The sequence below is a fragment of the Balaenoptera borealis genome, assembly GCF_965194805.1.
Source record: "Balaenoptera borealis genome assembly, chromosome: X".
Lineage (NCBI taxonomy): Eukaryota > Metazoa > Chordata > Mammalia > Artiodactyla > Balaenopteridae > Balaenoptera > Balaenoptera borealis.
Genome location: NC_138881.1, coordinates 1,756,676 through 1,778,368, shown reverse-complemented (window position 1 = coordinate 1,778,368; position 21,693 = coordinate 1,756,676). Strand labels below are relative to the sequence as shown.

The following is a 21,693-nucleotide window of genomic DNA, read 5'->3' as shown; positions in this document are numbered from 1 at the left end:
TCACACCCCCAAATGTTTGTAAATCAACCTGTCTCGAGGTGAAAGCTCTGTTGACTAACACAGGCAGACCTGGGAGATGCTGCGGGTTTGGTTCCAGACCATAACAGTGAAGCAAATATTGCAATGAAGCAAGTCACACAAATTTTTTTTGCTTCCGAGTGCATCTAAAAGTGATGCTTACACTAGACTGTAGTCTAGTAAGTGTGCAATAGCATCATGTCTATAAAAACAACATACACACTTTCATTAAAAAACACCTTACTGCTAAAAAATGCTAACCGTCCTCTGAGCGTACAGTCAGTCATAATCTTTTTGCAGTAGTAACATCAAAGATCCCTGATTAGAGATCACTGTAACAAATATAATAATAATGGAAAAGTTTAAAATACCGCGAGAATGACCAAAATGTGACACAGAGACACAAAGCGAGCACATGATGTTGGAAAAATGGCGTCAATAGACTTATTCCATGCGGGGCAGCCCCAGACCTTCAATGTGTAAAAATATGCAATATCCGTGAAGCGCAGTAAAATGAGGTCTGCCCGTATTAATAATTGTTAGCTAATTGGCACTCATACATCTATATCAGTCTATTTATATTTATGCTTTGAGGTAAATCCTATTATTATCCTCATTTTACACTTGAGGAAACTGAGAAGCATATATTTTTAAAAATGTATTTAATTGAAGTATAGTTGATTTACAATGTTGTGTTCATTTCTGGTGTACAGCAAAGTGATTTCATTATACATATATATACGGATTTTTTCGCATTCTTTTCCATGGTGGTTTATCCCAGCATATTGAGTAGAGTTCCCTGTGCTCTACAGTAGGACCTTGTTGATTATCTATTTTATATATATTAGCGTGTATATTTTAATCCCAAACTCTCAGTCCTTCCCTCCCCCACCCCCTCCCCGTTGGCGACCACAAGTCTGATCTCTGTGTCCGTGAGTCTGTTTCTGTTTGGTAGATAAGTTCCTGTGTGTCATATTTTAGATGCCACATGTAAGTGCTGTCCTACGCTATTTGTCTGTCTCAGACGTCTGGTCTCCAGCACTGGGGGAGGTTGAAGCCCTGTTGCTTTCAGCCCCCAGTTTGTGGGTCACCTGTGCTGGGGCTGTAGGAGACCTTCAGGGTGTGTGGGTCTCGTGGAGGACCAGCCCCGTGGCCTCCGAGCCGGGCCAGGATGGGTGTCACGGACCGTCTGGGGTCCTGATGGAGTTAACGGGCTGACTTCATTCCCTGCCGTTTCTGAGTTTTCCCCGTTTATTTCTCAGCACGTAGATGTGCGTAGCCCTTTAGCCAACCCTGTGCTTTCCACACGGGGCGTGCATAGCAAGGAAGAAAATGCAAAGGACCCTGAGCCTGGAGAGGTTCTAATGTCGCCTCAAGCACTCACGCAGCAGTGCACCTGCTTCTCCCCCTGGGCTCAACACCCTGTGTTTTAACTCCTGGGGTCCAGTCGTCCCTCAGAGGGGCGTCTTTGGACGGAGTGGTTCTCTCATCGGCATGGGTCCAGGCTCAGGGTCTGCAGAGGGTATAGGATCGCCAAGTGTTTCCTGCATCTGATGGGGGCATGACCCCACACGGCTCGAAAAAAACAGCATCGTGACAAGGGGACCCGTGTACGGGGTGGGGTGCTTCTTTCAGGAATATTCTTGTCTTTTTCTCCTTTGAATACGGCTCTAGAAACATGCAAGAGAGAACGCAGATGTGTGCACCCGTAGCTTCCTTTTTCTAAAATGAAGCTTTTTATGGCATCGCACAAAACTCTGACATTGCAGAGAAGTAATCTCATGGCCCGCAGGAGTGAGTGTGTCAGGAGGTGGTGACAACTGCCCTCCTGTATTTGTTTACATTTCTCTACGTCAAATCACATCAAAGGCATCTCGTTATATCATTTTTTTCCCTAAATGGTTATCCAAAGGGGATGAGACCTTTTAGGACCGTGGTTTTCAAGGTGGGGTCCCCAGATCAGCAGCATCTGTATCACCTGAGAAGTGATAGATGATACAGGTAGATGCTCAGACCACACCCCCCCAACCTGTGAAATCAGAACTCTGGGGATGGGAAAATAATCTGAAAAAATATATGTACGTATACACACACATATATGTAACTGAATCACTTTGTAGTACACCTGAAACTACCACAATACTGTAAATCTTATGATGTATAAAATAGATAACTAAGGAGAACCTACTGTATAGCACAGGGAACTCTCTACTCACTGCTCTGCGGTGACCTGAATGGGAAGGACATCCAAAAAAGAGGGGGGACATAGGTATACGTAGAGCTGATTCATTTTGCTGTACAGCAGAAACTAACACAGTATTGTAAAGCAACTCTACTCCAATAAAAATTGCTTAAAAAGACAATAAAAAGGTATTTCCTAGCAACCTGCCCCCTCCAAGTAAATTTTATATATACCTTATAGTGTATATTTTACTTCAGACCATGCCAAATATAGCCTTTTAATTCTATAATAAACATACAGAAAATTACCTTTAAAAAACCCAAAAGAGCCCCACTCACTCTTGTTCCATTTTAAAGGCTTCACAGTAGACTGTTAAAATGTTAAAACTGTGTTAAAAACAAAACAAAACAAAACAACTCAGGGTGTGCGGCCAGGCATTGGGAATTTTAACACACCCTCTGAGGGGCTCTTAATGCATGCTGACATTTGAGAACCACTTGGGTTGAAAACATGCTGCCTTTTGGGGTTAAAAAAAAAAAAAAAAAAGGGTGAATTCTTGGCTCGCACCTGATGTAAACACCGCTGGTGATGACGGTTAATTGCCAAGATTGATTTGCTGGCTTGGATAAGGAGCGTTCTTGTCAAGCATAAATCACTTGTAAAAGCATTAAAGTGTTCCAAACCCAGGTGGGTTGTTACACACGAGAGGGCTTGTCACCTCTGCCCAGCTGCACTCAGTCCCTCCTACAGAAGAAATTCCAATGGAAGAGGTGGGCAGAATCTCTGGAAAATTGTAGTCAATGAACAAGACTCGTGATGTAGTGGATAGCTTTGTTTAAAAAAAAAAAAAAAGTTATATTTAGGGGGAAGAGGGTGAAAAAGCTATATACAATTTAAGTAAAAAAGTATATATTTAATATATTTAATACTTGTACATCTATAATATTTAATTATATATAATATGTAAATGACAAAATATATCACTTGCAATATTTATGTAATTATGCAATTATAATTATATGTTTATAATTATAATTTACATATATGTGAGAGGGAGAGAGAGACTGACTTTTTTTTAAAGGTATCAACTGTGCACAAAGCTCTGTTCCATCTTTTTTTAAAAATTGCCACACAATATTATATAATATTATATAAGTTACAGGTGTACAACAGAGTGATTCACAATTTTTTAAGATTCTATTCCATTTACACTTATTATAAAATATTGGCTATATTCCCTGTGCTGTACAGTATATCCTTGTAGCTTATTTTATTTTTTAAATTATTTTTTTTTGGCCACACCACGTGGCTTGTGGGATACTAGTTCTCTGACCAGGGATCGAACCCACACTCCCTGCAGCTGAAGCACAGAGTCTTAACCACTGGACTGCCAGGGAAGTCCCCTTGTAGCTTATTTTATACATAATAGTTTATATCTCTTACTTCCCTCCTCCTCTATTGCCCCTCCCCTATTATGGCCACTCCCCTCTATTGCCCCTCCCCCTATATTACCCCTCCCCCTATATTGCCCCTCCCCCTTCCCGCTCCCCACTAGAGTTGGACTTGTTTTCAGAAACTCCCTCCCATGCTTGGAGGGGCTGACAAGGTCAACCAGTGGGCCAGAGATTCAGGGAAGCGGTGACGTTTGCAGTCTTGAACCTAAAGACTAGGTGACTTAGGTAGAATTTCTATGCTGTGGTGTTTGAGACCAGATCCCTTCTTCTTTTGGGGGAACCTCATTCTCTTCCCCTGAATGCCTTCACCTGATAGGACGAGGCCCACCCACATGGCCAAGGCTCACCTGCTTTACATGCAGGCTACTGGTTTCATGGTTCATCTCCTCTGAAAAATACCTTCCTGGCATCATCTAGACTGGCATTGGACCAAACACTTGAGCGTGGACACGTGAAATGAACCGTCAGGGGCACAGATATGGGCAAGGCATTCTGTAGGTGACACGCCGTGGCGTCCGGGAGACGGGTCTGCCCACTACCCACCCTGCACCCTGACTTGTCTCCGTGCTCAGCCTCCTGCGCCCATGGGCACCTCGGGACCCAAGGCACCCTCTGCGGGGGTCGCGTCAGAGGTGCCCCAGCTTCGCGCCAGCCCTGAGGGTGACCGCACGGGAAGACCCCTCTGCATCTCTCCTGGGGGCAGCTCCTCCTGCTTATCCTTGGACCCTCCCCTCTTAATGCAGGCAGCTCTTTCCTGGGCTGCCCTCGGCTACAGAAAGAAAGAAAATGGTACCCTCCTACCTCCTCTCCTCGGACCCAAACCAAAGCGAGTCCCCCATCTTGACTCTTGACCTCGGAAGAGATCAAGAGATAAGATTTGCTCTTAGTGGCGAAGTTAACAGAACCCTCTGGATGCGGGAGTGGCTACGTCCTGTGTCACCAACGGAGGTGCTTCTTTGGGTACAAGTGCTGCGTGTCCCTGGGTCTTGTGGCTCCGTCCACAAAGGTCCAGCTGCAGACCAGGGCTCAGAGTGGACTTTCGTAGGGTTCCTCACAAGCACACTGTCCTCATGGCTTCCTCTCCCCCCAAGAAGCTTACATCTTATGGGCTTACTTCCTCTGAACGTAGAAAAGTCTCCTTGTTTTTATTGGCTTTCTCTCTTCTCTGTTCTTCAGTGGAGCAAATCAGCGAAGTCCACATTTTTATGATTTGTACCAAGTAACTTTTGCTTTTTTCTTTTTTGGCCACGCCGTGTGGCTTGCGGGATCTTAGTTCCCTGACCAGGGATCACACCCAGGCCACGGCAATGAAAGTGCCAAGTCCTAACCACTGGACCGCCGATTCCCAAGTCACTTATGCTTTTGTAAAACAGTGGTTACTGTATGAGTTTCCTGGGGCGGCCGTGACAAAGGACCAGAAATTTGGGTACCTTAGAACGACGGAAAGTTATTGTCTTACAGTCCTGGAGACTGGAAGTCCAAGGTCAAGGTTGGCTGGTTAGGCAGGGTGGGTCCCTCGTGGAGGCCCTGGGAGGAACCCACCCAGGCTCAGTCTCTTCCAGGCTTCTCTCCAGCCTCTGGAGTTTGCTGTATGGCACGAGTCATATTGGATTGTAGCCCACCCAAACAACCTCATTTTAACTTGATCACCTCTGTAAAGACCCTGTTTCCAAGGAAGGTCCTATTCTGAGGTCCTGGGGGTTAGGACTCCAACAGAACCTCTTCTGTTATGGGAAGAGGGGGGAAACAGTTCAGCCCACAGCACGCACCATTGGTCCCTCCCCAGTGGATGGATCCTTAACCTTTAAGGCTCACGTTATTTCAGCCTGACCTTGCTTTGGAGACACAATAATCATTGACACGTCATAGGCACGGCCCTGTCTTGTCGTGAAAATAGATGTCTTGGTTTGAGTTTCCCAAACTTATTTAACTCTGGGGCAGTTTTTCACTATTTTATTCATAAGTACGTCTTCACATCCTCGTGTATCGTTGGTTGTGGCACCTCTGTGGTGAGATGTCATGTTATAAATAGGCTGTCCTGCGTTGACGTGGTTTTCACTAAACATCTAGCATGTTCAGCGTGTGTCCTGGGACCCCTTGCAGGCAGCCGGCACCCTTGCCGTGCTTCTATGACCAACTCTAGCAGGTGTTTGGATGAGGCTGGAATTCACAGGGGGCCCTGCCACATCCCGGGCTGTCTCTGCCGACTTCCCTTCGTGGAAGGACAGAGGCTCTTCTTAGCTCACGATATTTTCGGAGGTCCTGGTGGGTGGTCTCTCTTTCTGTCTTCCTCCGTCATGTTAAACCTAGGACACCAAGGCAGAATGCAAGGCAGTTGTTCGTCTTGTCAAGGGAAAACTTCAGTTTGGAGCTGAGGGGTTCTTTACTTACCGACGTACTGGATATGGGTCCTACTTGCAGACCGATCGTTTATCGGGCTCGACCAGCATCCAAAACGCGCCAGTTGGAAACTAGGTTATGGGTAGCACGTGGAGTTTCCATAATTGTGTTTGCCATGTGCTGATGTGTTACTGTCTCAGAATCGAACTTTTAAGGGAAGCAAATGGGACTTACTCATATGAAGTGAACATCACACAGTCAGTTGTCTTACTGGAGTGGGACTGAGCCATCACACACACACACACGGCACACACACACACGGCATACGGCACGGTGTCCATCAAGGTAATCAATGAAGAGCTCCTTTCTTATCATAAACTGTCCAGGCCGGTTGGTTTTTTCTGATCTCCAACGGCAAGAGGGGAATAAAAATGTTTTCTATAATACGCCGAAAACACAGACGTCAGATACACTTAATCATATCCACATTCGGGGTCACGTGTGTTTCACTGGGGTTTTCCTTCAACAGGAAAGCTCAGTGAATTAATGGTTTTCAAGATATTGTCTTATAAATCCCATAGTCATAGGCACGATTTCCCATGGGACTGAGGGAGTTCAGGAAATGGACTCCTCGTGAGACACTTAAAATAATGCAAAATGGTTTTCTAGGACAGGTGGGCGATAGTTTACTTGTGGGCAGTGGAGAGCAGTGCTCAGGAGGGACCTTGACCACTGGTGTGGAAGTAGTTGAAAAATCAATGGCTCTGAGTAGAGAGCATATGGATTAATACGGTGTAGGTCAAAGATGGTGGAAAGCCAGTGAGAAAAGCCATCTTTAAGGTAGGATGGAATATATATACACACACACACACACATATATACACACACACACATATACATATATGGGTATATATATAGACACACATATATAGACACAAACATATACGTATATATGAATATGTATACATATATATATGAGTATATATATAGACACATATAGACACACATACATATATATGAGTATATATATAGGCACATATATAGACACACACATATACGTATATATGAGTATATATATAGACATACATATATATGAGTATATATATGAGTATATATGTAGACACAGGTACATCTATGTATATATGAGTATATATACACACATATAGACACACACATATATGTATATATGAGTATATATACATATGTGTGTGTATACACATATGTATACACACATATACATATATGTGTATATGTGTATATACAAATACATATACACGCTCATGCAGTGTGATCGATGGCCATTTCTTGGTGGGGAAGAACACTGAAATCACTATGGAATTGATTTTCAATTCTTCTTTGAGCTTTGTAATTTTTTTTACAACCCATATATATTTCTTTTATAATAATGAAAAATTAATATTATCCTTAAAAAGTTCTCCCAAGGTATACCTTTGGTCCTACTGAAGGGGACCAGAACATGCCAGCTCCAAATGTACCTCTTTGATACATGGGATCTTTTGAGCTAAAGGCAATTGAGAACAAGCAGACCCAGGAAACGCTCTTTACTACCCCCCACCCCGCCCCCAATTGTCTAAAAAATAAAGTATCAATTTACGGTTTTGTAAAGGAAATTTACATTTATCCAGGGATTTTCCATTTGTAGTAATGTCTCCATTCCAGGAAGAGAGCTACTCCTGGAGATGACTCTTTTCACCCGAGAGACTCTTATTTGCATAACAAGACAGTCCTTATTTATATACACACATTTCTTCCCTTCCCATAACTTGCCTCCTCCACCCAGAATCCCAAAACCACTTTTCCTTTGTTTACCCTAAGATGGTATATAAGCCGCTATCATCTGGCCACCTCCTTGAATCACATCATTTTGGGAATTCCTATATGTATGCATGTAATTAACACTGTTTTCTCTTGTTAAACTGTCTTTTAGCAGTTTGATTTGCAGCCCCCAGGACAGAACCTAAGAGGATAGAGGGAAAAGAGTTTCCCCCCTACAGTACTTTATTAAAATGTAGGTTTTACGTGTGTATATTTTAAAAAGTAGAAATATGTGGGTGTGCATTTATTGTCATAGGCAATAGTAATTTCTTCTTTGATGAGAACTTGAAACCTCATTTCCTTAGCAGAAGTGTATGACCTGCTACATTCTTGGCATCTTGCTAAGCATGGGGGCACTAGCTGACTGCGTGCACTTAGCACCTGGTCTCAGGTGGCTCAGTGTAATTACTTCAATGGGTGTAGATCGGCTGTCAGATGAATGCCAGATGCAGACCAAGTACAGTGCTCAATCTTGTAAATGCCACATACTGTTTACATGAAACACAGGTGTCAAAAAATCCAGTGTCCTCTTCCCAACCAGAAAGCCAAGCTGCTTCAATTTAGGATAGGATTTCCCATCTCTAAGTAATGTTTTCCTAGTTTTTAATCAAGAACCCCTTTGAGAATTATCAAGTCTTTGATTCAGTACACAGGTTTGCATATGTTGTGTTCAAAATATCATTCTTCACCTTTCCTTCTCTTGTCTGTAAGGTAGAGAAAGTGATGGGGATCTGAATATGCCAACTCAAAATATGCCACTTTGACATACAGGTTATTTTGAGCTTCTTGAGAAGCAACAGATGCAGACATATGCCTTTCTGGAGCCTCCCTTATCTGACTAAAAGCAGAAACTTGTGAGAAATGAGGACTTCCCAACTCTTTGGGGTTTTCTCTTCTTTTCTATGAAGTTCCCCATACATGTAAAATTAGAAGTAAAATTGGTATACTTCTCTCTTTAATCTGACACGTGGTGGTTTAATTTGCAGGCCTCAGGTACAGAACACAAAAGTACAGGAGAAAAGTTTTTCCTTTCCGACAGAAAGGCTACCACAAGACTGTCTCTACTTTTGTTTCAGATTGACTTTCAAATTAGTTACAAAGTAGTTACATCAATAGATTGTTATTTATTGAAAACAAAGATATATTTTTATGGTTTCTGGTCTACCTTTTGACACCATTCATTACAAAAACAACGTATTAAAAATCTCATGTTTCGAATCAAGCCACGCAGACATTTCATGAATTTCTTCTACCTCTGCTTAAGTTTGTGGATTGATTGTCGCTTTCAGCTGCCTTCTGTCTGTTAAAATTGCAACAGTCTCTTCATTGTTTTAAACACCAATTGTCTCTGCCATTCCTCGGGGCTTTATTTATAAACTTTCATGGGGAATCATGTCCTCTTGTGTATCGGCTTTGATTCTTTTCCAGTTCTACTGTGGATGTTTATTTATCTTCAAATCCACCAGGGAACCTCTCCTGAAATTACTTGTACTCTTGATTTTTTTTCCTCCTTTAGAGAAATGTATTGACTTTCCCCCCCACATAGTATATTTAGAGAATTTCTGTTCTCTCTTCTCCATGCTACAATACAAAACCATAGTTGTATCACTCGTCAGTTTACCCTTGAGGAATCTGCACATTTATGGTTCCCTCTCTTCTTTCTAAATTCAGGGTTCCTGTTCCCTCCCAAACAGCCCTGGTAATTCAGGAGCAAACGCGTGCACGTGATGTCAAAATGGCCCAATTCCAAGGTGAAAGTTCAGCCTTTCTCTCCCCCCACTTAATAACTCCCTCTTTCCTGGAGCTCTCTCCTCTTCTCGGGGGAAGAGACAGGAGGAATCTGCCAAAAACAAGTATCTTGACGATAATTGGGAGGTTGTCTTGGATCAGGGGAGGGCATCTGGGCTCAGAACTGCGCTATATTTTTGTCTTAATTCCTCCCTCCAACAAAAGATCTGTTTGGAATTCCTTTGGCCAACGCCCTGCGGCAAGCTTGTCAGGTGTCACCCTTGGCTGACTTGTTCTGAGTCATCTTTAAGACAGAGGACTTGGGGTTTATTTTCCAGCTTAAACTGCATGGACCCGAGGCCAAACCTCAGGGTTTGCCTGTGGCCTCTTGTGACGAGAGGCTGTGTGATGGGCACTCCGTGGGGGCATGCTGATGATGAAGAAAGATGTTACCCAGGAAACAGCAGGAGACGGGACCCAGTCCAAAGAGGGGTTGATGTAGTTGTCGCATAGGAAGGGACAAGCGCCCATGTGTGCAATTTACAGAATTGAGGTTTTTCAGTAAGTCTCACTCGGCAACTAAGCATACGAGGCTTGATTTCTCTGATACCCTTTCTTGTACTGTTTTCTACGTTCTAATATTTCCCTTTTCCTTTTATTATTTTTTTCCCCTTCTGTGCTTTCCTTGGTCACGTTTTCTCAGTTCACTTTTCTGAATCATTTAGTCAATTTAGTTCATTTATTGCAATCTTGTTTTTTTTATTGGCTGCGTTGGGTCTTTGTTGCTGCGCGCAGGCTTTCTCTAGTTGCGGCGAGCAGGGGCTACTCTTTGTTGCAGTGCACGGGTTTCTCATTGCGGTGGCTTCTCTTGTTGCGGAGCAGGGGCTCTAGGGCTTCAGTAGTTGTGGCACGCGGGCTCAGTAGTTGTGGCTCGCAGGCTCTAGAGCGCAGGCTCAGTAGTTGTGGTGCATGGGCTTAGTTGCTCCGAGACATGTGGGATCTTCCCGGACCAGAGCTCAAACCCGTGTCCCCTGCGTTGACAGGTGGATTCTTAACCAGTGCGCCACCAGGGAAGTCCCCATTTATTGCAATTTTAAATTCCTATTAGGAAGAGCCTTTGTCTGTTGAATTCCAGAGTGTTTTCTCTGTGTTTCACGCGATGACTCTGATTTCCTTCTTTTCATCTTTGTGTGAAACTCTCACGAGGGTGAGTTCCATGGATGGATTTTCTCCCAACTGAGGAGACACCTCTGAGATTGAAAGAGAGAGAGTAACATAGAATATGGGGCACATCGCACCGGAAGAAGGAACTCAGGTTGGGCTGTATTCATATCCCATAAAATTCAGGAAAAGGAACTATGGGCCTGAAGAAAGTGACTAATCCCTAACAAATGAGAAACGATGTGTTTTGCCAGAAAGGCATCCCCGGTTGTCAACATGCTGTGCCCCCCATAACATAATCTGCAACGATAGGAAGCCAAAATAGACAGGCTGCATCCGAGCAGGACACACGTCAGGGCCTGTTTCCCAAGCGCTGAGCATTCGGAGGGGAGAAAAACGCAGTCAGTTCTCAGAGATGGAGACGATTCTCGTAACACACTTGAACTCAGGTGCGTGTGTAGCTGCCCTCAGCCTGTCGCTGGAGGTTGCCTCCCGGCCGGGCGAGGGGACAATCGGGGCCAGATGCCCGCGTTTCACACCCTCTCCCGCTTTGCTTCTGCAGCAAGAGCTACTCGGCGCACGCGGCGTACGCCCAGAGCAAGCTGGCCCTGGTGTTCTTCACGTACCACCTGCAGGCGCTGCTGGAGGCCACGGGCAGCCCCGTGACCGCCAACGTGGCCGACCCCGGCGTGGTGGACACCGACCTGTATAGACACGTCTTCTGGGGCACACGGCTCATTAAGCAGCTGTTCGGCTGGTGCTTATTCAAGGTAAGGCTGCGACGGTCGGGCGTGTCGCTGTGGCTTGTGTGCTGCGAGCCCACGTGTGCAGGGTTCGATTTAGCCTTCCCGAAGCGGCCGGGCTTTCTGTGCTCGTGCCCGGGGGGTCCTCAGGACGATGAGGTCCCATTGCCGAGATAAGCAGCACCGAGGCAGAACCCTCCCCTGTGTGTCCACGCGGGTGTCGGCATTATTTTGCTCTTGTTGTTGTTCGAAAGGAGAAAAGTCGATTTCGGTCAGAGGCCGGCGGCCGGCTTGCTTTTGCTCCCAAAGACCCTGGTCATGCGAGCGTGTCTGACCCGGGGCTGATGGGTCTCAGAGGGTCGTGTCTTGAAAGAACAGGCGGCATCTGGGGCTGTCCTTCTGGTCTCTCCCTGGCCCTGGTTTGCGCGCTCTTGAAGGGCGTTGGAAGGACACGTGTCTGCCTCTAGAAGCGAAAGCCGTGTGTCTTCCCCTCCCGTCTCCGTCCTGTTCGGGAATAATCGTGTGCGCTGCCCGCTTGTGTCTGTGAGGCCCTGTGCGCTGTGTCTCCTTGGTCAGCGCTTTGCTTCTCTTTGACTTTTTATTTTCTGTTGGCGTACAGTTGATGAACCATGCGGTGTGAGTTTCAGGGGTACAGCACAGCGATTCAGTTATGCATATGCGTGTGTCCACTCTTTCTCAGATTCTGTTCCCATTTCGGTTGTTACAGAATACTGAGTAGCGTTCCCTGTGCCCTTCGGCAGGTCCTTGTGGGTTATCCATTCTACCTGTGAGGGTTTGCATCTGCTAACCCCAAACTCCCAATCCATCCCTCCCCCCGACCCTTCCCCCCATAACCACAAGTTCCTTCTCTAAGCCTGTCAGTCTGTTTCTGTTTTGTAATTAAGTTCGTTTGTGTCACTTTTTTTTGATTGCACATATAAGTGATACCACACGGTATTTGTCTCTGTCTGACTTACTTCACTCCGTATGACAATCTCTAGGTCCATCCATGACATTATAGGTTATGGTAAGATAGTGAGTAGAGTTCCCTGTGCTCTACAGTAGGGCCTTGTTGGTTCTCTATTTATATTATATACAGCCGTGTGGACATGTCAGCCCCAGTCCCACCAAAGGCCGCTTGGAGGACTCATCTGGGTCCCACTGAACCTCAGCAGACCCCTCCCCACGGGGCACCGGGCACCCAGGGCACAGCACAGCCATGGCCAAACGCCGGGGGGAAGGGCGGGCTCTCACAGTACACGTGAACCGGACACAGGGGGTGAGGCCGGCAAGTAGGAGGTGGGGACACACAGAAGGCTTGGTGACATGTGCCTCCTGCCGCCACGGCCATGACTCAAATGATGCCAAGTGAGAAATGGTGAATGCCAGGCCCCCCGCATCCCTCCGATTAAAGGTTCCCTGTGTTTCTGTTTTGGTGTCCCTCCTGCCCCATTTTGCCCACACAGAGTGAGCCCTGACAATCTAGTATGCAGGGGTCTCTGGGTTTTTGTTTTTTTTTTTAACGTTCGACTCCATTTATAGTTATTAGAAAATATCAGCGATATTCCCAGTGTTGTACGCTCTGTCCTTGGAGCTTATTTTATGCCTAATAGTCTGTACCTCTGAATCCTCTCCCCTTATATTGCCCTTTGGGGGATCTGTTTCTTGATCAAACTTCCTTTCTGGTGCAGTTAGGTTGTTATCCATTTTACCCTGATAAGTGCAGTAATCATAAGAAAAATTAACATCCTGTCCGTCACCCTCTGTATGAGATACAAGCTAAAAATAATTCCTTTATATAAATTTAATCCCCAAGTAACCCGGTGGGGTCCATAAAGACCATGATTGTCATTATTTTACTGTCCACACTGGAAGCATAGGGGTGAAATTACCTACCTGCCCAAGGAGGCCCCATGCCCCTAGACACGTTGGAGTTTCTGTGATTATTTCTTGTTTTTCTTTAAAAAAAATTGTTTTTTATTTTTGTATTTTTTTTGCTTTTTATTGAAGTGTAGTTGATTTACAATGTTGTGTTAGTTTCAGGTGTACAGCAAAGTGATTCAGTTATATATATATATTTTATATATAGAGAGAGAGGTATATTCTTTTTCAGATTCGTTTCCATTATAGGTTATTGCAAGATAGTGAATATAGTTCCCTGTGCTCTACAGTAGGTCCTTGTTGATTATCTATTTTATATATAAGAGTGTGTATCTGTTAATCCCCAAATCCTAATTTGTCCCTCTCCCCCCTTTCCTTGGTAACCATGAGTTTGTTTTCTATGTCTGAGTCTGTTTCTGTTTCATAAATAAGTTCATTTGTATCATTTAAAAAAAATTAGATTCCACATATAAGTGATATCATATGGTATGTGTCTTTGTCTGACTTACTTCACTCAGTATGTTAATCTCTAGTTGCATCCATGTTGCTGCAAATGGTATTATTTCATTCTTTTTTATGGCTGAGTAATATTCCATTGTATATATGTACATCTTTGTTATCCATTCATCTGTCGATGGGCATTTAGGTTGCTTCCATGACTTGGCTATTGTAAATAGTGCTGCAATGAACATTGGGGTGCATGTATCTTTTTGAATTCGAGTTTTCTCCAGATATGTGGGATTGCTGGATCACATGGTAGCTCTATTTTTAGTTTTTTAAGGAACCCGCATACTGTTCTCCATAGTGGGTGCACCAATTTACATTCCCACCAACAGTGCAGGAGGGTTCCCTCTTCTCCACACCTTCTCCAGCATTTATTGTTTGTAGACTTTTTAATGATGGCCATTCTGACGGGTGCGAGGTGATACCTCATTGTAGTTTTGATGTGCATTTCTCTGATAATTAGCGATGTTGAGCATCTTTTCATGTGCCTCTTGGCCATCTGTATGTCTTCTTTGGAGACATGTCTGTTTAGGTCTTTTGTGTGATTATTTCTTTAGGATAAATTCTTAAAAACGAGTTTGTTTATCTAGAGGCTATGCACATTTAAGATCTGGTACCCAAATTCCCACAACACATTTCTGCTGATAATTTTCTAGTGTTTTGCCCCTAGACCACATGTGGTCCCATTTAACTCTGCATTTTTTTTCCCGTTAGCAGTAAGATGGTATGTTTACAGGGCAGTGTCTGGCTTCTTGTTAGGATTACGTCTTTCTTTCCTCTGACTGTCACCTTTCAGTGGGAGGTGCTGATTGGCTTCCACAGTCTTGGCGGGTGGACCATATTCATTTCTTCCTCACCACGGGGTCGCAGAGATTAGAAACGATGATCGCCAGAGCCCTGGAGGGGAGGGTGGATGCCATAAATGACAGTGAGTGCCCTGAGTTCTCCACCACTGGGCTCTCCTCAGTGCAGCATTTTGGGGCCACCCGTGGAACTCAGATTCTGACAAATAGGAATTAACAATTACAACCGGGCCCCAGCATCCAGCCAACAGCAGCTGTAATAACATCTTTGTCAGCAGGCCATCAAAACCCACCTCTCCTGAATCACCCAGTTCCCCTTTGTGGTTCCGTTTGAAATCTAATTTCCCTTTGTGAATGTGACAACTTGTGCGAACTGTTGGTTCGTGTTCTCTGGGGACACTTACCTGTGTGTGTGTGTGTGTGTGTTGCGGAGGGGAGGTGATGATTCAGGAGAAGCTTTTCTGTATATTAGGGACATAATCACTTGTTTCATCTTCCACGATTGGTCCCCAGAATTCTTGTGCCTTCTGGTCTTAGAGAAAGTACTTTTTTTTGCCAGAATGGGTCAAGGGGTTAACTTTTTTTTTTCTTGTTGTAAATTGTTTTGTTGTTTAACTTTCATGGTTTCTGGGCTGACGTTGTGATTAGAAATCCCCCTCCAGTATTTTTACCTGTGACAACGACTGAATCCTTAGTCAGCCTGGGTGATGTCCGCAGGGGGTGATGTAGGAGGACCACAGGTGCTCATTCCTGTTCAAACTGGGAGCCCTGTGTCCAAGGGCCCATCCTTCTCTGCTGACCGCACACCATGACGGTTACTAAAACCGCCAACCATGGCACTTACTAAAGGTGTTTCCTAAAAACCTTCCCTTGCTTCCGTCTGTTCTGAATTTACTTTTATCTGCACCATCACTCTCTTGTCTTACCTTTCCTGACTCTGAACTGATTATCTTTCCAGACCACCTTTTAGATGATTTTGCAAATCGAGAAAAACAGCATCTAGGAGGAGGAGGTCTCCCACGTAATCATCTGCTCACATTTTGTACATTTTGGTGGTGGTCATCTTTTCACAACCGATATAATCATCGTAAGAAGACTTAATTTGGGAGGGGAATTTTTTTTTTTATTATTGGAGTATGGTTGCTTTACAATATTGGGTTAGTTTATACTATACAGTAAACTGAATCAGCTATACGTATACATAGATCCCCTGGGAGGGAGGATTTTTAACTTAATTCAGGGAGCCCCAGGATTTCAGACAGCACTGGTCTCTGTCTGAATATAGGTCATCTCTCGTTTTGACCACGTCTTTCTTGATGCTTGCGATATTGTGGTTTATAATAAGAAAGATATGTACTTGGTCTTTGTCCCCATTTCTGCACAGAGCTCCTAAAACCCTTGGAGTTTCCCAAGTATTGAGAGCCTGAAAGGTGTCTCTTGTTATGTTCAAGAGGTGTGCCCTTTGGAACTCACTTAAGGATGGTAGCTGGTTGCCAGGGAAACCAACCAGCGACTAAAGGGTTAGAATTTTCATTCCCACCCCCCTGACCTCCCGGGAGGGGGAGAGGGCCTGGGGGTTGAATCCATCACCAATGGCCAATAATTTAATCAATGGTGCCTGTGTCATGAAGCCTCCATAAAACCCCCAAAGGTCAGGGTTCAAATAGTTTCCTAGTTCGTGAACACATGGAGGTACCAGGAAAGTGACAACCTGGAGGGGGTTTGGGGGTCCCCTGCCCCCTCCCCAGACCTCACCCTCTGCATCTGTCCCATCTGGCTGTTCCTGAGTTATCTGCTTTTATAATAAACCGGTGATCTAGTGAGTAAAATATTTCCTGACTTCTGTGAGCCATTCTAGCAAATTAACTGAACCCAAGGAGGAGTCATGGCAACCTTCCATCTATAGCCGGTTGGTCCGAAGCACAGGTGACCACCTGGCATCGGAATTGTGGTGGAGGGAGGGATAGTCCTGTGGGACTGAGCCCTTCACCTGTGGGGTCTGAGGCTACCTCTAGATGTGTCAGAATGGAGTTGAACTGTAGGACACCCAGCTGGAGTCACAGAATTGCTTGTTGGTCTTGGAAAAGCCACACTTGGGAACTGGTGATCAAAATCTTAGAGCCTTTCAGAGGTGCCTTATTAATTCTCCATAAATGCCCATATATTTATTGCATTTATTCCTAATTATTTTATGAAATGCTGATGTTTGTTTCGGTTCTGAATAGGGTTTATTAAAAATATTACAAATCCTGAACACAACAGAATAAATAAAATATTTAAAAGTCAAAAATAAATGAGCACACACGTCGTCACAGCCTCTGCCATGCCGTGCTTTTCTCCAGATGCAATTTCCTTCCTCCCCCGAGACGTAACCCCTATCCCAGGTGTGGTGTTACCCATTCTCCTGTTTCTCATTACATGGGTGTGTCTCTGAAATTTAATTTTGCATTTTTTCATCCTGACATAAGTAGAGTAATATCTGTGATTTGCTTTCTTTGCACCATAAATTTGTTTCCTGGGGTCGTTATAACAAATGACTACAAATCAGGTGGGTTAAAACCACAGACATTCATCCCTCTCCCGTTCCTGGAGACCAGACATCTGAGGTCAAGGTGTCCCAGGGCTGCGCTCCCTCCAGAGGCTCCAGGGGAGGGTCCTTCCCGCCTCTTCCAGCTTCTGGGGGCTCCAGGCGTCCCTGGGCTTGTGGCTGCATCCCTCCCGTCTCTGCCTCTCTTCACGTGGCTTCTCCTCTGTGTCTGGGTCTCTCCTCTTCTGTCTCTTAGAAGGACCCTGTCATTGGATGTAGGGCCACCCTCATCCAGGAGGACCACATCTCGGAAACTTCATGGCTGCAAAGACCCCATTTCCAAATACAGTCCTGTTCAGGGACTAGGGCTTCAGCATGTCTTTTGAGGGGTCACAGTTTACCCCAAAGCACTTAGTATTAAATGTTGGAGATCTGCCTGTGCTGATGCATGTCGAAGTAGGTTATTGATTTCCATCCCTGTGAAGTAGTCCACCTGCACATACATCATGGTTCAGATTCATTCTCAGGGTCAAGGACACTTGGGTTCTTTCCGGTTCTTTCCTGTTACCACAGCTATGCCATGATGGGTCCTCCACAGATCTCCACATCTCACTTCCTCTAGGGAATATCACAGGCAGTGACATTTTAAGGCTAAAAGGTTCTCACATGTTCACGTTTCCTGGGAATTCCATTTGGTTTTCCCAGTGCACAATCCAGGTACTGAGAATTCCCAGTGGTTTACATCTTCATCATATGCATTAAGTGTTGGACTTTTCAGTCTTTGCCAACTTGGGTCAACTGCCGAGCTCTTCAGTCCTGGAGCGGGAAATGGCATTTGCTGTGTTTTAATTTGCATTTGCATTTCCTGAAATATCCTAGTGGTTGAACGGTCTCCGTGAGATTATTTGGCATCTGGATGCTGGTTTCTGGGAAATGCCTTTTCCCCATTTTTCTAGGGGGTGTTTAGCCTTTCTGTTTTGGATTCATCTCTGTTCTTTATTCTGGCTGCTGATTTGTATCGGTTATGTATGTTGCCAATAATTTTTCCTTTGTATTTTCTGCTTCAAGAACATACAAAAAAGTAATATTGTATGGTTATAACCAAAGATATTGGAACATAGGAGAAAAATATTTTGCAAATGGAGAAACAAAAAAATAGATCCATGTATATCTGTGTGTATATCTACACACACGTACATATACATGCATACATACATATGGAGTATGTGGCATATATCGTTTGTGGAATGCACATTGATTTATAACTTCCTAGATGCACATAGTTATATGGAAGATTATTTATTCAAGGGACATGATTCCTTCCCAAGTAATTTTGATATATTAAGAAATACTGGGCTTCCCTGGTGGCGCACTGGTTCAGAATCCACCTGGCAATGCAGGGGACACGGGTTCGAGCTCTGGTCCGGGAAGATCCCACATGCCGCGGAGCAACTAAGCCCGTGCACCACAACTACTGAGCCTGTGCTCTAGAGCCCGCGAACCACAACTGCTGAGCCCGCGTGCCACAACTACTGAAGCCCATGCACCTAGAGCCTGTGCTCCACAACAAGAGAAGCCACCGCAATGAGAAGCCCGTGCACCGCAAAGAAGAGTAACCCCCGGCTTCCCTGGTGGCGCAGTGGTTGAGAATCTGCCTGCCAATGCAGAGGATACGGGTTCGAGCCCTGGTCTGGGAAGATCCCACATGCCGCGGAGCAACTAGGCCCGTGAGCCACAACTACTGAGCCTGCGCGTCTGGAGCCTGTGCTCCGCAACAAGAGAGGCCGCGATAGTGAGAGGCCCGCGCACCGCGATGAAGAGTGGCCCCCACTTGCCACAACTGGAGAAGGCCCTCGCACAGAAACGAAGACCCAACACAGCCAAAAATAAATAAATAAATTAAAAAAAAAAAAAAAAGAGTAACCCCCGCTCGCCGCAACTAGAGAAAGCCCGCATGCAGCAACGAAGACCCAACGCAGCCAAAAATGAATGAATGAATGAATTTATAAAAAAAAGAAGTATTAAGATTCCAAAATTTCTATCACATTATCAGAAGAATCACCTTATAACGGCCTCACTGATTACAATGTTCAGTATACTCTGAGCCTGTACTGCCTGTGGTGATGGCTTTATGATTCATTGTATGTGGGAACATGGAAATATAATTTCAAAATATAGGAAAACAATGTTAAAATAAATGTCTATTTCATTTTAAAAAAACAACAAAAAAAGAATAGACAAAAAAGTGATTTTACCAGTTCCATCACTGACATCTTCTACTTTCTAATAGATTTTCAGTCTCAATTTTTTTTTTAAGCCATATGCTTATTTAATCTGCATATACGGATCAGACTGTCTCCTTTGACTGTGTGCTGCTTTTGAAAGTGTTCCCATCTACTCTATAGGCAATTAAATAGTAGCTCATGTATAATTTGTCCTGGTAGCTAATTTGTTTTTGTTTTTTTTTAAATAAAGTTATTTATTTATTTATTTATTTTTGGCTGTGTTGGGTCTTCGTTTCTGTGCGAGGGCTTTCTCCAGTTGCAGTGAGCGGGGGCCACTCTTCATCGCGGTGCGCGGGCCTCTCGCTATCGCGGCCTCTCTCGTTGCGGAGCACAGGCTCCAGACGCGCAGGCTCAGTAGTTGTGGCTCACGGGCCTAGTTGCTCCGCGGCATGTGGGAGCTTCCCAGACCAGGGCTCGAACCCGTGTCCCCTGCATTGGCAGGCGGATTCTCAACCACTGCGCCACCAGGGAAGCCCGCTAATTTGTTATTTTGAAGGGAAAACATCTAATGTTTCTCTCTGAAGAATACTTATACCTATTATCATTTGTATATTATACTTTATCATATGCTATGTTGTATATCATTCCTATCTTACTTTTTTTTTTAGAATTTATTTATTTTTGGCGGTGTTGGGTCTTCATTGCTGCGTGCGGGCTTTCTCTAGTCGTGGTGTGGGCTTCTCATTGTGATGGCTTCTCTTGTTGCAGAGCTCGGGCTCTAGGCACGTGGGCTTCAGTAGTTGTGGTGCACGGGCTCAGTAGTTGTGGCTCGCGGGCTCTAGAGTTCAGGCTCAGTAATTGTGGCACACGGGCTTAGTTGCTCCGCGGCATGTGGGATCTTCCCAGACCAGGGCTTGAACCTATGTCCCCTGCATTGGCAGGCGGATTCTTAACCACTGTGCCATGAGGGAAGTCCTCCTATCTTACTTTTTAAAAAATAAAGTATCAGTTTAATTTTATAAAAACCTGACCTATGGGACACAGGGTTAGGCAACTATGGGTTGGCCACCTGGCTTTGAGAATAAAGTTTTATTGGCACACGTGGCTGCTTTCATGTTACAAAGGCAGAGTTGAGTAGTTACAACAGAGACCAAAAAGCCCACAGAAGTCAAAAGTATTTCTTATCTGGCCGTTTGCAGACAAAGTTGGCTGGCTCTGACCTAGAGAGATGACTGCATTTTAGTTTCCTTTCGCTCCCTTATTTGGGTAGTGTGGATCATACATTCCCTAGAAGGGGTGGTCTTTATTTCTAGAATGATTCTGACCGTCGTGGAGCCTTATTCTGTAATACCTTGTGGGATTCTGTTCCCCAACGACTTCATTGAGCACTTGCTTATTGATATTTATCCCGGAGCTGGAGATCCCCTTTCTGTGCTGTTTTTTGACAAGTGTGGATGGTAAAGTTTTGATGATTTGTTAAAAGAAAAAAAAAAAAAAGGGAAGAAAGAAAAGAGAGAGAGAATTAAGAAGCTTTTCTATGTCCCGCCCTTTTGCTTCAGAATAGTCTAATTTTCATGAGAAGCTTTTGCAAAGTGGAACGATTCCCTTTGAAAACTCTCAGGGTTTGGGAATTTTCGGAAAAGGAATTCTAAGTCAGCTTTCAAAATGTCTTCAATGCTTATTGCTTGATTGAGGGTTTCTTCCTCCTCTGTGGTTAGTTCTGGCAGCATTCTCATATCAATGGAATCGTCTGTTTCAAGTTTTAGAGTTAATGTGTTGTTACTAGGTCTCTTTCCTCCAGCCCAGGAATGCTCCTGATTCCAGTTGAATGAAATCAGCTACTCCCCTGGGCTCCTTTTAGACCTTCATTAACTCTTTTCAGTTTGCTTTTTCATCAGCTCACCTTTTAGTCTCTCAATTCTCAAGCAAAGGATTTTAAAATTTTTCAAATTTTGAGTTCTTTCACTAGCAAAACATCCACGTTTGGACATACTCACTCCCTATTCCTCCAGGAATCCCTCTACATCCCGAGAGAGTAGGTGTAGTTCTTTCTTTGTGGTCCAACATTGAAGTGAAACTTTCACCTATGAATCATTTTTTAAAAATCTTTTGATCATCACATGCACATTTGGATTTAAAATGTGCAACCACAGGGCACTGAGTAATGGTGCTTTTATATGTAAGAGAGCAAATTATGGAAACTGTAGAATTACATAGTGGAAGCCTATTTGTTACCATGGCAATAAAGCAAAAGTGATGTGAGTTGTAAAGAGAAAAAAGCTGTAGAACAA

General features: G+C 44.3%; 1 protein-coding gene across 3 annotated transcripts in view; it reads left to right on the top strand.

Annotated features, from left to right (window-relative positions):
* DHRSX (dehydrogenase/reductase X-linked) overlaps positions 1-21,693 on the top strand; it is a 242,722-nt gene that overhangs the window by 157,160 nt on the left and 63,869 nt on the right. For all 3 annotated transcript variants that reach the window (XM_082375849.1, XM_082375848.1, XM_082375847.1), the window contains exon 6: positions 11,282-11,489. In XM_082375849.1, coding sequence (XP_082231975.1) covers positions 11,282-11,489 — 208 coding nt within the window. The remainder of the gene's footprint in view (positions 1-11,281; positions 11,490-21,693) is intronic.